Raw genomic sequence first — 14,795 nt, 5'->3', positions numbered from 1 at the left:
GGGTGTCAGGAGTTGCCTTCTGGTAGCTGAGCGGACTTCAGAGCTTTGATGCCTCCCAGCTGGGAGTCATCCCCCAGTTCCCTTGGTGTGGGTGCAGGGCGTTTTATCCACGTGGGTTTCTTAGGAGGCTCCCACTAGGAGCAGCCTTTGCAGGCACATACCCAGCTTGCTTGGAGGAAGGAAAGCCATCCCCTGCCACGTGTTCTTCCTGTCATTGTCACAAGCCTGTCGTGCCAGCATCGCCTTACAAACCCCAGCTTTCCACACCCCATGTTCTGTGTCCTTCTGGAGGGTTAGAAAGGGAAACCGAGTCACGGAGCAGGACAGTCACGCTCCTTTGGTGAATGCAGCCAAGAATCGTGTCGCACGGTCCGAATCAGAGCTGTGTGTCCTCCCCTTGAGTCATTCCTAGAGATGTGATCTCTGGTTCCTCTGACCTCATCCAGTCCAGAATGATGGGCAGAAAACGTATCATGTCCTCTGCAGATCGAAGGACGGAAGGGGGCAGGGTTAGGGGCAGGATGGCCCTTCCACCTGTCCCCACTCCCCAACCTTGGAGGGAAGGTGGGCTGCTGGCTGCCAAGAGGCCTGTGTCCTTTTTGCTCCCTTGATGGGGGCAGCCAAGGTGGGGAAGCCCAGGATGATGGGCACAGCCACTCCCATTCTTGTTCCAGAGGAAGGGAGAAGCCTCGTGCAGGCTGAATGCAGGATGCTGGTCGTGAGGTCAGCCTGCCTCTGGGCCCTGTTTCCACAGAAGACAGGGATTCATTCGTTTCCCCAACACTTCGGAGTATCTACTCTGCCCGTCAACCGGGGTAGCCCAGTGAAGAGGCTGCCTGTGTGCCCTAAGGTCACCCCCTGCTCAGGACAGCTGTTTGAGGTGTGGGTCTTTTGGCACAGACACATCACAGGTCACCCAGCCCATTAACACTGGTCTGTCCCACTCCCGGACTCTTCTGCCTCAAGCTTCCCGCCCCAAGTGGAGAGGAGCCACCAGTCTCAGGGGAGTTTGGCCCAACCCTCCTCTGCCTGAGGTGACAGGGTGCTGGGGGGGGGGGCGGGTGGATGGGGCACTGATGAGAGCAGGCCCAGGAGCATTCATCTGGTCAACTGTGTACTGTGTGGACGGAGGTAAGGAATGCAAGGAATCCCCTTTCATGTGCTCCCCCACCCTCGCCCCCAGGCCTCCCGTCCTTGAGGACAGTGGGGTCTGTGCTTTAGTATCAGAATGTCTCAGTGTCTGGTACTCTGGCATTTGGGACTGGATCACTCTCTCCCGGGGCTGTCCTGGACACCATAGGGTGTTCAGCAGCATCCCTGGCCTCAGCCCCTTCCCAAGTCGTGATGACCAAAAATGTCTCCAAGACATTGTCACCTCTCCCTCGGAGGCACAGTCCCTCATGCCAGTTGATAATCCAGAAGTTTCCAGCCCTTGGCAGCCCACCAGGATCACTGGGAACTAAACACAGAAATCGGTAAAAATGAATAAAGCGATCACCCAGGCCCAGCTCACCCAGGCATCGTGACCTCATGGTTTTCGGTAGGGCCCAGGCATGGGCGTTTTGTAAAAATTCACAGGTGACGGTAATCGGCGACCCCCGTGGAGAACCTCAACACCAGTCAGAGTCCACGGTCGAGACTGGACACTGAGGAGGTTAATCAAGCAAGTGCAGTGTCAAACTTGTGTGTGTCCTGATCTGGGCAAACCAACTCTGAAAAGATATTTGTGAAACAGCAGAAAATTAAACCCAGTCTGGGTACTAATAATATAAAAACGATGACTAATTTAACAGATGTGATAGTGGTAGCACCGTGTCTTTAAAGCCCTCATGATACACGTGGAAACTTATCTGTGACTGAATTTAGTGCGAAGATTGGATTGGATTTGTCTGAACAGACTTCAGGAAAATGAAAAGGAGTTAGAATGAGGGTGGGGTGGGGAAAAATGAAACAGTAATGAAATAATGTTGATAATTGTTAAAGGTAAGGGATGGGTACCTGGAGGTTTATTATACTATTCTATTTTGATGTGTTTGAAATTTCCTGAAATATAAAGGTTTTTGTTTGAGAGAGTTCACTTGGACATTGTGTTTCTGGCCAGGTGAGGTGCCCTGTCCCCTGAGGAATTTGGCCTTGGTTTTGGGGTGGGGGTAGCGGGGAGCTGAAGGTGGGGGCCCCTGGGCACTGAGAGGAGAGTCGAGCTCAGGGGCCTCACCTCGCATCACCCACTTGGAAGCAGCTGCAGCGATCGAAGAGGAGGGAGGCAGCCTTGAACCCACAGACTTGGGAGAATAAGCTGGAGCAGCAGCCCCGCACCTGCCTGTGATCAGGATCACCTGGAGCTTCGGGAGAAGGCGGGTGCTGGAGGCGGGGATTCCTAGGTGAGGGCGGTGTGTGTGTGTGTGGGCAGGCCCCTGACAGCTGTTCCTCAAAGCCTTCCCTCCTCAGTCCACGACCCCTGGATCTGCAGAGGAAGTAGGAGTCAAGAAACTAGACAATTCTGCCCCTCCCCTCGGGGATTAACGGTTTGGAGAGCAACTTCCTGTGCATGGTTCAACAAGAGTTTCAGAGTTGACTGCATGCCTGGCATGGTTCTAGGCGCTGAGAATATGGTAAATGAATAGGCCATCAAAACCCCTTACCCCTCGTGGATATTTGAGTCTGGGTGCTGAGGAGGAAAAATAAAACAGTAGGAGGCTATATAGGGCAGAAGTGGAGAACCGCAATTTTAGACAAGGTGGACAAGAAGAGAGCCTCTGAGAACGTGGCCTCGGAGGGAGCCCCTGAGGGGAGTGGGAAGCCTTGTGGCTGATCAGGAAGAAATGCTGGCTGCGGGAGTTCTGGGTGCAGCCCAAGACAGGCACAAAGGGATCAGGGTTGTAGGCCAGCTCCCTCCTCCCGCGATGTCCTTCCTCCCGGGCCCCTCCCTGCCCTTGCTCAGTTAACTCTTTCGAAGCTCTGAGCAGTGTCTCTGTCTGGACCCCACCAGTCACTGCAGACTGTTGCGGGACTCGACGTGATTGTTGCAGGGCTGCCTCTGCACTCACGGGGGAGCCTCCCAGGGCAGGGGCCGGGCCTGCACTGCCGGCCACCCCCACCCCCACCCCCACCACGGGGCACAGAGCTGCACAGTGCAGGCCGCGCTTCCTCACAGAACAAATGGGGTTTGCATGAGCCCATGAAGAACTCTTAAGTCCTCAGAAGGTTTCCGGGGGACCGGGTGACCAGGCACATTCCAAGTAAAGAAGCAGGTGCCACTGTTCATTCCCAGAGGAAGCCGTCTGCCAAATGCCAAACCAGGGGAGTTGCCCCGAGGAGCTGCAGGGAAGAGTGTCTCTGTGAGGCTGCTGTGCCCGGAAATGGCGGGAGGCTGTCCTGTCTGCATGGCCTTGGCCATTTGTGCTCCTTCTCAGTGGCCAAAGAGGGCAGCACCGGTGATGAGAGGGATGACGCCACACCAGGAGGGGCCGGGCAGGGCCGAGATGACACTGGCCAGCAGGTGTCTTTGGGAGCCCGGAAGGACATCAGGGCAGCCCTGAGGCTCAGTGGGGCTCCAGTGCTGACTGAAAGTCGTCCCATTCAGGACGGCCTTGAGCCGTGGCCTTGAGCAGAAGTGCTTGGGAGCCCCCATGGCGTGGGGAGTGAGGGCCCTGCACACTGGCCTCCTAGCAGACCCTGTGTGAGTCTGGGAAGCCCTGGGTCTTGTGGGTCACCGTGGCACAACCTCCCCATGCCCTGGGCACACAGCCCAGTCACATGGGGCTTTGGAGGTATGCAGGCCCAGAGGGGCCCCACAGGGTGTCATGGAGGGCTAAGAGGGACAAGATCTTTCTGCGTACAACTCCCCAAACTCCACCAGCAGTTAATTCCCTATCTGAGGCAAGTCTCTGAAATTCAGTTCCATATTCAACAACTCAGCGATCATTTATTAAGCACAGAGGTAGGTTAAAGAAGGCTTCAAATTCTTTGTTCCAGTCCCTATTGAGAGGCAAGGTGGATTTCCCCCTCCTAGAATCTGTTGCCCTGTGACTTCATAACCAAAAAAAGACAACAGGGCTAAGGAAGCCTGGAGCCTTGGCCACGCTGCTTCCTCCAGCCTAGAACGCTTGCTCTCAGGACGGCTCCCTCTTGCAGTCTGGCGGAGGGATGCCCCACAACCCCGGGAGAGCCCAGCCGAGCTCCCCGCCGACACCCAGCACCACCCACTTGCCCCGTGCGTTTGTCAGGTTGCACATCCAGCCCAGGCAAGTCCCCATCAGGTGACAGCAGGCCCAGTCGGTGTCATGCATTACCCACAGACCACCTGGCCAAGCCCAAGAAACCCACGGAATTGGGAGAAAATATAAAATGGTGGTTTTAAGCCGCTAAGTTTGGGACGTTCTGTTACGCAGCACGATAACTGAGGCAAGCACCCACCACAGGTGGAGCGCAGACACGTGCTGAGTGACCACTCTCTTCAAGCTTCCCTTTCATTGGCTGCAACTGGATTCGTGAACCAACCCAAACCTTCAAAAAAGCTGCCCCTACATGTTCACCAACAGCCCAACAGTCACAACTTTCCATGTTTGAGGGAGATTTTTTTCCTTAAGAGGTTTGCCGTTATAGATATTCGAGGGTCTGTGCGTGCCCTTCCCCATTCTTTTCCCTCCCTCCCCTCCTGACCTTGGGGTTGATCCCCCTGTGGTGTCTTTGTTTGCTTTTCTGTGTAGCTGTGCACCCACAGACAGTCTGCACTCGGTTAGTCTCCACAGCCAGCTTGCCAGCGGCAGGCACTGTGTCCCATTTCACAGGTGAGGAAACTGAGGCTCAGAGAGTGAAATGGCTTAGACCAAGGACATGCGGCAGAAAAAGGGGAAGGTTGGAGGTTCACCAGGGCCCACCAATACCAGCCGAGCGGAAGGTGGTCTTTGCTTTCCAGAGGGACTTTTGCGTACACGTGTGTGCCCACTGCGGGATTTCGGAAATGGGGGCCACAGGAATGGAATGATGTGACCCCTGGAATTTATTCAGTGGATGGGAGGAGGGATGAGAATGGCCCTCAAAGGTCACTGTTGGAGTTGGTGATGGGTACATGGGGGTTGGTTGTGCTTTTTCCTCTCTGTATATGTTTGATGACGCCCTAGATAAAAAGTTAAAAAAGAAACACAGGCCTTGGCTGGTGTGGGTCAGTGGATTGAGTGCTGGCCGGTGAACCCAGAGGTTGCCAGTTTGATTCCCAGTCAAGGCACATGCCTGGGTTGCAGGCCAGGTCCCCAGAGGGGTGTGCGTGAGAGGCAATCACACATTGATGTTTCCCTCCCTTTTCCTGTCTCTGAAAATAAATTAAAAAATTTTTAATTTTAAAAATAAAGAAAATTAAAAAGAAACACAGGCCCCAGGAGCGTGGGGTGGGGCTGCAGACAGGCTGCCACACAGCAAGGACGCCCCAGTCATTGTGGGCCCGCTGCTGCAGAGCCACCTGAGAGCCACGCCCTTGCATCGTGCCCTAGGGGAGGCGAGGAGCTCTTTGCTTATACCCCAGGCTGGGTCTGACTTCTGCTCCGTGCCCCTCAAAGCCCAGGCCTCCACCCTGCTCAGACCACGCTGTGCAGTAGCAGTTCTGTCTTCCCTGGGGGGCAAAGGGTCCACCTTGGGGCAGCAACGATGAATGTCTCTGTTCTGTGTCCCCGTGTCCCTTGTGCCAGGCCCAGTGTCTGACAGGAGCTGGTTTAATGAGCAGTGTTGACATGGGGCCCTGTGGGTCGGGGACACTATTTTCCTGAGCTTCCTGGGTGACAGAATGTCTCACTTAGCCTTCGGGGGGCAGCTGTTGGGCTGGAGTCCCCCCGACCTGGGCTGGCACCTTGGCAAACCCCCCGAGGGGCTGTGGGGCCTTGAGCAAACTGCTCACACTCTCTGAGTCTCAGTCTTCACGCCCGAAGTGACGTGAGGATCCCAAGCAAGAGCGAGCTAAATTCACTGTAACTGGGAAAGAATCAGACAAATCCAGCTCACATTGGAGCTAAGTAGGTACCAGGCCCTCTTTCCGGTACTAACTTTGCATGGCCTTCTGGGGTGGGTACTATTACACCCCGTTACAGACGAGGTAACAGGCCTAGAGAGGTGCTGTCGCTTGCCGCAGGCCTTGGGCTAGCGGGCGCCAGAGCCTGGGTTTCCACGTGGCGCTGCCCCTTCACCGCTGGTGAGAGCAGGGAGCAGCCCCCCGCCACCCAGTCACAGCCAGGGGCTGTCCGTGTGTGGAAGGCACCAGAAGAAATGGCCCCAAGAAAGCCAGGCCAGGCTGGGCACCCAGTGGAAAAAGCAGCATCTGCCAACAGATGGAAAATCTTCAAGAACCCATGGCCACTTCGGCAAAATTAAAAACTTCAAAAGACACCATTAAGGAAATGAGAAGCCAAGCCGCAGGCTGGGAGAACAGGTTTGCAAATCGCATATCTGATAAAGGGCTGATGCATACTGAACTCAGAATTCAATCACAAGGAGGTGAGTAACCCAATTAAGAACTTAAATTTAAATTAAAATATTAAATCAAAAAGATGAACGATGAGAATAGACATTTCACCAAAGCAGATAAACAAATGGTCAAGAAGCACATGAAAAAAAGCTCAACATCCTTGGTCTTTAGGGAAATGCAGATTAAAACCACAGTGAGATAGCACTTCACATGCACGAGGGCGGCTAGAGTCAAAAAGGAAGGAAACCATCGGTGCGGACGTGGAGGAGGGCTGGCCTGAGAGCTGCGAGTGTGACATGCTGCAGCCACTGCGGCAAATTCCGGAAAAGTTAAACACTTAGTTACCACATCTTCCAGCACTTCCATGTCTAGGTGCCTACCCAGGGGAAATAAAAATATATGTGGATGCAGAGACTTGTATGTGGATGTTCCTAGCAGCTGCATTCACAGCAAACGGTGGAAACAACCCTGACGTCCCTCGGCTGGTGGGGGAGAAACAAGCTGTGATCGGGCCCCACACCGTGGGCTGATCCTTGGCCGGGAGGAGAAAGTTGCACCTCGGTGCAAGGAGCCAGACACAAGAGGGCACACACCGCGTGACCCCGCGTCTGTGAAATGCCCAGAATGGGCAAATGTGTCGAGACAGAAAGCAGGCTGGTGGTTGCCAAGGGCTGGGGCTGGGAATGAGGAGGGACCATAAATGGTTGGAGGGATCTATCTGTAGATTCCCTAAAAATTATTGAAATTTGCCTCACTCAAAACAGGTGAATTTCATGGTATGTGAGCCATACTTCATTTAAGCTGTGAAACGACAACGTCTGTCACGCAGACACTTCCGAAGAGCAGAGGAAGGGACACCTCCCCACCCCTGACCTCACCACCAGGGATGCGCGGGGTGGGGGGGGGAACACCGGAGTGACCCGGTGACCAGAGATGCTAGAGCAACTTCTGCTGTGGGGTTGGGAGGGCCGCGTCTCAGGCTCTGGGGCATTCGGAAAGAACTAGGGTGATGAACCCCACCAGCAGCCGGAGGGCTTTTGCTCTGCAGTAGAAAGAGAAGCTGGGGAACTTCTATAGAGGAGGAGCCTGAGGGCAAGAAGGCAGGAAGACGCCAAGGAAGACTAACAGCAGAAGCCACCTGAAAACTGAAGGAGATGAAAGTGGAGAAACTGAGGGAAAAGGAGCCCTGCCAGTGCCTTGGAAAGCATCCTTGATGACTCAGATGAGGAAAGGCAAACTAAGAGGCAGAGTGGGCAGCTGGGGCCCCTGTGAGTTAGGGGTGCGCGTGGGATCAGAGTCAGGTCACACGTTCCCCATCCCACTCTATGATGGTGAAGGGCTGGCGTATGCATCCACTCATCCGTTCCTTACTGAGCACTGGCATTCTGTCCGATCCTGGCAGTCTGGGGACAGACAGGCAAGACCCTGCTTCCTGGGGTCTGCAGGCCAGTGGGCAGAGCCCTGACATATCGATGGGTAGCATCATGGGGGTTGCAGAAGCAAAGTTCAGGGGCAGAGAGGCAGATGGCAGAGTTCACGGACAAGGCAAGAAGGTGTCCCTGAAAGAAGTTGGTAGGATGAGAGTGGAGCAGGGCCATCTTGCCTTGAAGGCTTGAAGGAAGCCTGGTGAGGAGCCAGGAAAATGAGGAGCTAAGTGTGAGCCGAGGCCAGAGGTCAGAGGTGGCCAGACCAGTGGGCTTCTGGGACAGTGTTCAGGAGTTTGGGCTCTATGACAATGGCTGCAGCTGGTCACTGAGGCATTTTCAGCAGGGGAGTGGCCAGACCGAGAGGCATGCTGGGAAGCTGGCTCCACTCTGCTCTGGGGAAGGTGGCCTGGAGGGGCTGGGGGTGGGTGCTGCTCTGTGGCCTCTCTCTGAGCCTATAAAATTGTTTGAGAGTTGCAAAGAAAAACAATAAAAACAGAAAAGATTGCTCTGCAACCATAAGAAAGAATGACAGCTCTTTATATCCTAATACAGAAAGATCGCCAAGTGAGAAATAAAGTAAGGTGCAAAGAGTATACAAATGTTCAATCCTTTCAGTAAAAAGGGAGAAGAATGGGGCTGTGCCTTTGCTTAAGTATAAGCACAAAGTGTCTCTGGAGGGCTCCACCGGACACCCGGACACCCGGCTGCCTGCCTACGGGGACAGTGTGGGGGCTGGGGCAGAGGCCCTGGGGGACTTTATCCCCTTGTCCCCTTTTATCTTTTGAAACTTGAATCAGGAGAATAGATTACTCCGTTCAAAAGTTAAATTATAAAAACAAAACAAAACAAAAAAACCCATGGGTTCTAAAATATAGGGAAACCTACAAAATAGAAACTAACAAAAGTTTACTTAAGACATTGACATGTTATCTGTTGTTAAATTCAGTCTTCACAAAAGTTTCCGTACCTTTGAAAGCACTTTGTGGCTCTGCTTCCTTCCCAGGCATTCTCCTGAGTGTGCAGGATTGCCGAGCACTCAAAGCCAACATTAAATCGAAGAAGTTACTTACTAGCCAGATAATTTTAAATGAAAAATGATAAGAATCATTTTTTAAGCCCTGGCTGGTGTGGCTCAGTGCACTGAGTGCCAGCCTGCAAACCGAGAAGTCACGGGTTCCATTCCCAGTCAGGGCACATGCCTGGGCTGTGAGTTCGGTCCCCATCTGGGGCACAAGCAACCGATCAATGTTTCTCTCTTTTCCTGTCTCTCTAAAATAAACAACTTAAAAAAAGAGAATTATTTTTTAAATGTTTCTAATTCATTGGTGTTTAATGCTGGGTTTGGGTGGGAGTTTTCATGTCAGCAGGGATCTGGGGGTAGGACCTCCCAAGGTGGGAGGCTCAGAGGCCATTGGGCGGGGCGGGGCTGTGCAGGGACAGGGAGGGCAGGTTCCTGAGGGGCAGCGCGGGAGGCAGTGGGGTGTGGCGGGGGCAGGAGCCCTCACGGTTGGCTCCTGTCTTCGTGCCTCCTGAGGCCCTTGGGTGAGTTGGCTTTGTTGAATGTATTTAGATTGTGCCAAATTCAGGGGACTAGCAGACCCAGGAACCATCTCAAAGACAAAACGATTGATCCTTTGCGATCTGTAGGGGAGCTGTTGCTTTTGATGGGCATTCTTGTTCATGTAACCAATCTGTTCTTATAAGGGCTGTAGTGCCATTTATTCAAGAGCATGTTTGGGGACCTCGCCTGGCCACGCCCCAAAGCCCTATGCCAAAGACCACCCAGGGCTCAGATGCGAGACCTGGCGCGAACCTTTGCCCTCACTTTAAATCTACTTGAATAAGCTCGGCTTTTCCAGCTCAGCTTAGTAGAGTCATTTCAGGGATGAAGGGACAGTCCTCAATGCTCAGCAGCACCCAGCTATGTCACCATTCAACAGTCCAGCCTTATTATAATGAATGGTCAGCATTTGTCATAGAGGAAAGGATAAATGCTGCAGTCGAACATCTCCCACATAAAAACCACTAAAGTACATTTAACCATTGTGCCTCAAGGGGTAGGATTTGGTGATCGGGAACCCAAGGCAAAATCCATTCCTTCCCAAGATTACAAATGGGGAGGGTTTCTGCACATCTTTGGAGACAGGATCATGCCCAGACCATTCAGACCATCTGCTCAGGGGCCACTCTGCAGGAGGCTGTGGGCTAGAGGCCTCAGAGCTCTTCTTTTCAAGCCTCGCCTGACTCAGGGGCCTGACTGGCAGCTTCAAAGTTAACCTTTTGCAAAGCATCAAAGCCAGTGCCGTGGGGAGCAGGGCCTGGGCACTGGGCCCGGGGTGGGGGGTGAGCACCCTTGGCGCTCTTCCTCAGAGCGGCTGGCTCACATCCCTCTGCTGTGTGGCCCTGACCTCCCATGGGCTTTGAACATGTGGGGACAGTGCCAGCAGGGTTGAGGGGGGTCACATGCCTGGGCTGGGAGGGGGCTGAGGGTGCTCGCTAGACCTGGAAGGACATCTTTTCCCTGGTGTATGTGGGGCTTTCTACGAGGCCCCGCTGGGGGGGGCGGCGGGAGATGTCCCGACAGACAGTGCCTTCCCTCCACTGCTATCGGCTCCCAGGGCACACTCCCTCCCTCCCTCTGGGGCAGGAGGAGGGAGGAAGGGGAGGGCGCCAGGGTTGTTATGCAAGGGACCAGCCTCTCCCCACTACCTGAGAATGTCAGGGATGGAGCCAGAGGAGACTCAGACACAAGGGGTCCTCCTGTTCACAAGCGTCAGATCATTCATTCACTCACGCATTCAACCTTCCCTGGGCACCTGCCACACAGCGCCAGTCTGGCAAAGTGTAGGGTGGCACCATCCAACTCAAGTCTGATCTGAGTCACGAGGGCCATTTGTAATTTCCTAGTAGCCTTATTAAAAAAATTAAAAAGAAACAGATGGAATTCATTTCAATAACATAGTTCATGTAATCCAAAAGGTATCATTTTAGCGTATAGTCAATATAAAATTTGTTAATAAGATCAGTTACCTTCTTTCTTTTCATACTCAGCCTTCCAAGGGTGCTGTGTACTTTTTACACTAAGAGTGCATCTCAACAAGCCACATTTCAAGTCCCTGGAGCCAAATGTGGTTGTCAGCTGGCATGCCAGACAGTGTAGGTCTAGAGATACAAAAAATAGGACCACCCTGACCCCTTACTGGAGGGGATCATTGCCTGGTATGGGGGGGGGCAACATACAAACAGCCAATTATGTAAATCGCAGCCCAGTGAGTGCTGGAGGGGGCCAGAGACGGAGGCCTGTAGAGTCTCCCATGTGGGCTCTGGAGACAGGGCTCCTGGGCACGGCTTCGTCACTTGGTAACCCTGTGCAGGGCCTGGCGGGCTGCGCTTGCTGGCAGGCGTTTACTGAATTAGCCACGAGGGGAGGCTGGTCCTGGCTGGAGAGCTGGGAACTCCCCTGCCCATAAAGTGGAAGTGGGACACTCCTGGGGGGCAGCTTGACAACAGCTGGAGAAGCTCGTGCCCCGCCGCCCAGCCACCCCACTCATGGGTCTGTGTCTCCCAGGAACCCGTGCACTTGTGACCACGAGGAGTGGCAGGAGGGTGCTCACTGTGGCACCTTGGGTAAAAGAACTCGGAAATGCTCTGTTTGTCAGAAGAATGAATGGCAACCTGTGGCCTATTATCACGGCCTACTCCTCCAATGGAAAACCACACAACAGCCACCATGAAAGAACTGGATCGATGGCGTCCATGTGAGAAATACTCAAAAGCTTACTGAGTGGGAGGAAAGCAAAACTAAGGTGTGACATCCATCTGAACATTTTGAGAAAGACATTGCAGTTTATAAATGGGCATAAAACACTAATGAGCTCTCTGAGAAAGCTGCAGATAAGTGTTTGATTCTGGGAAGAAGGAAGACAAAGACAGGATGGGACAGGAGGACCACGCCGGTAGCATCTCAGCATTTTACCTCTTCAAAACTTCAGCAAATACTTTATAAGTGCATGTTAAGGTATCCTTCATACTTTCCTGTACTTGAACAATTTCACAATAAAAAGTTACAACTTCCCTGAATTAAAAACATGAATTAACTCAGTGGCCTTGAGTAAGTCACTTAACCCTTTCTGTGCTTCAGTTTCCACATCTGAAAGATGGGACAACAGTACTGTCACTGAGTTGACATGGGGAAAAAATCTGGCTATTTGTTTCATGACCAGCATCTGGTAATAAAAGCCCTGCATCACCAACTATCCAGAATGTTTATATAGTGCTTACCATGTCCCAGATACAAGAGAACTGACTTAATGACAACCAATACAAAAGGGAGGCATCCTTATCCCCATTTCACAGATGAAGACACTGAGGCAGAAAGGTGAAGTTGCCCGGCATTACCAGTTAGTAAGTGTTGGACCCGGGATCCTGGCTCAGCCAGCCAGGCTCATGACTGGCACTTTGACCCCTGTCTGTATGCTGCCTCTATCAGTGCTCTGCCTCTTTCCCTTTCTGGAGATTGCAAATCATTTTTCAAGTCAAGTCAGGTGCCAAGTGGCCCCCCAGTGCTTGGGGCCTGCATTAATCCTGGGAGATGATGCCCGCTCTGGCTATAGACAACTGGGCGCTGGGCCCCTCCTCAGCAGGGACAGGCCTGTCTGGAAGACCAAAGCGCCACCCACTGACTTTAGGGGGCCCCACGCACACCCAGTCCAATCAACTTATTAAATGCTGCTGAGGACTTGGCCACCAGCAGCTTCATCTTTAATCTCCCAGCTGGAAAAATATTCCACAGCTGGGGGGTGCACGCAGAAGGGAGAGTTCTGAATCTTAGAGCTGCCTTCCGGTGGCCCTGGGACCCCAGAGTGCAGTTCACCTCCCCGGAAGGCCTGGCAGCCTCAGCTGGGGAGCGAAGGGGGTCACAGCTCCCTTGCAGCCTAGAGACAAAACCAAATGCTTGGAAATTCTCTCCTTGGCAGCGGGCTCCACTCTCCAAGCAAATGAATTGTGCAACAGATGAATACCACATTCCCCCGGGCACTGGCAGCCAATGGTGAGAAGAAAATGAACTTTCTTTTCTACATGCCATTGAATTTCAATATCTCATTTGATTTAAATTGGAGCGGCCGACACTGAACCGTGGTTTGGTGAGGGTGGGGGTGGGGGTGGGAGGAAGCAGCTCTGCCACCTCTTCCTCCAGTGTAATCTGCTGTAATCTTTATATAAAAAAATATCCCAGGAGTGTATACCACTTCTGCTATAAGAAAAGACACAGTTTTAAAAATTCAGGAGAAGCAGAGAAAAGCGCTTGCCATACGGCCGGCACAGAGAAGGCGACGTTACGGATCAACAAAGAGGACAGAGAGCCGGCCCCCCGCCAGGCCTCTGGAGGCAGCCCTGAACCAGGCTGCTTTCCCTCCGGGCCCTGCGAGGGAGCCCCTGCAAGGCTCCCAGCGACCCCCTCTTACCTCTAGGAGAAGAGACCAGTGGCCATCTGGCATCTCAGGCTGGGGATAGTCGCTGGCTCTTCTGGGGTGGCCATCTGGGCCGTGGCTGCTCCCTGTCCCCGGCTGGCCCGACTCTGCCCATTTGGACTAAATGCCTGCCCTTCGCAGAGAAGGAAAATTACCTTTAAGCTCAGGCCTTCCAATGGCCCCTGTGGCTTTTGGAGCTTACTCTGTGCCATTAATCCCTGGCTGATACCCCCAGTTCTGGCCCCGAGGATGGAGGAACTGGCCAACTGGAGACCATGCAGAGGACAGAAGCCCACGTGGCAAGAGGAACTGAAACCACAACAGGGGAGGAAGGAGGAGATGAAGGCCGTGACCATTTCTGAAAGGCTCACCTGGGACCTTTACGGGGGTCTAGTGGGGGGGTTTCAGGAAAAGGGTTTCTATATAGCAGAGGGGAAATTTCCAGCAGTCAGAACTGGGCTGAGCTGTTTCAAGGACCGTCAGTTCCCCGAAATCGGGTGTGTCAGGCATGTGGTCACCACACCTGGTCCATGGGGATGGTTGACTTGATGATCCTGAGACCTTGCGAGGATGGAGGCTTTCCAGGCTCCAGCGTCATTTTGCACACATTCCCCTCATGGGCAGGTGCCTGTGGCCTCAGCTCTCTGAGAGGGGCTGGGGGGGGGGTTGGGGAGGGAAAGCAGACCACTGTTCCCTGAAGCAGGACGAGGTGCCCTCATAATGGTGGTGGGCCAGGGTGCTGTGCTCCAGTGACGCCCACGTGAATGGCAGACAGACAACCCCAGAGCAGGAGGGTGGCCGAGTCCCGGCCTGCGGACTTCAAATTGAAACAGCCAGACAAGCAGCCACAGGTGAACGGGTGGATCCAGGTTAGGTAGAGAGCTGCGAGGCCAAGAGCTGTAGTGGGTGGTGGGACCAGCCGGTCAGAGAGACCCGCATTTCCAGCAAGCTGCTAGGAGCCAAGTCAGCCATGGCAAGGACATCTGTCTGCTCAGACTGTGAAACCCACGGAATGCACTCACTCACCCCATTTCTACGAAGTCCGGATGAAGCTCGCCAAGGCAGTGAGCAGACAGGCCCCTCTCCCAGCACGTTCCTCAGGCTGCACTTATCTCTGGAGCTTTTTGGGGTTCAGATGGAAGAAAACATCTCTAAAGGGCTCGACTCTGACATCCTCAGGAGTATAAAGAAAGTTCTTGGAATTAAAGGCGGCCATGGACCGTGGGAGGCACAGGAAGTGGAGCTGGGTGCAGGCGGTCGTGGGCTGGCACACAGCCCTGAACCCCGGGCCCTGCCTAGAAACACCCGTCCCTGAGTGGGAGCAGCAGAGGCCTCGGGCCCCGCTGCGTGTTTCGGAGCAGGCCAGAGGGGAGGCGAGCTCGCAGTCCTCGCTGTCTGCTGAGAGGGGACTGCATGAGGACTGCATTCGGTCCTGTGAAGGCA

General features: G+C 53.7%; 1 protein-coding gene across 1 annotated transcript in view; it reads right to left on the bottom strand.

Moving 5' to 3' along the window:
• CUNH16orf74 (chromosome unknown C16orf74 homolog) overlaps positions 1-14,495 on the bottom strand; it is a 45,300-nt gene extending 30,805 nt beyond the window's left edge. The window contains exons 1-2 of the mRNA XM_037142390.2: positions 14,379-14,495; positions 13,347-13,485 (exon numbers count right to left, since the gene is read on the bottom strand). Coding sequence (XP_036998285.2) covers positions 13,347-13,379 — 33 coding nt within the window. The 5' untranslated portion in view covers positions 13,380-13,485; positions 14,379-14,495. The remainder of the gene's footprint in view (positions 1-13,346; positions 13,486-14,378) is intronic.
• Positions 14,496-14,795: the final 300 nt, after the last annotated feature.

Source organism: Artibeus jamaicensis, unplaced genomic scaffold, assembly GCF_021234435.1.
Source record: "Artibeus jamaicensis isolate MK-2021 breed Jamaican fruit bat unplaced genomic scaffold, CSHL_Jam_final contig_464, whole genome shotgun sequence".
Classification (NCBI taxonomy): domain Eukaryota; kingdom Metazoa; phylum Chordata; class Mammalia; order Chiroptera; family Phyllostomidae; genus Artibeus; species Artibeus jamaicensis.
This window is presented reverse-complemented; position numbering and strand designations above follow the sequence as displayed.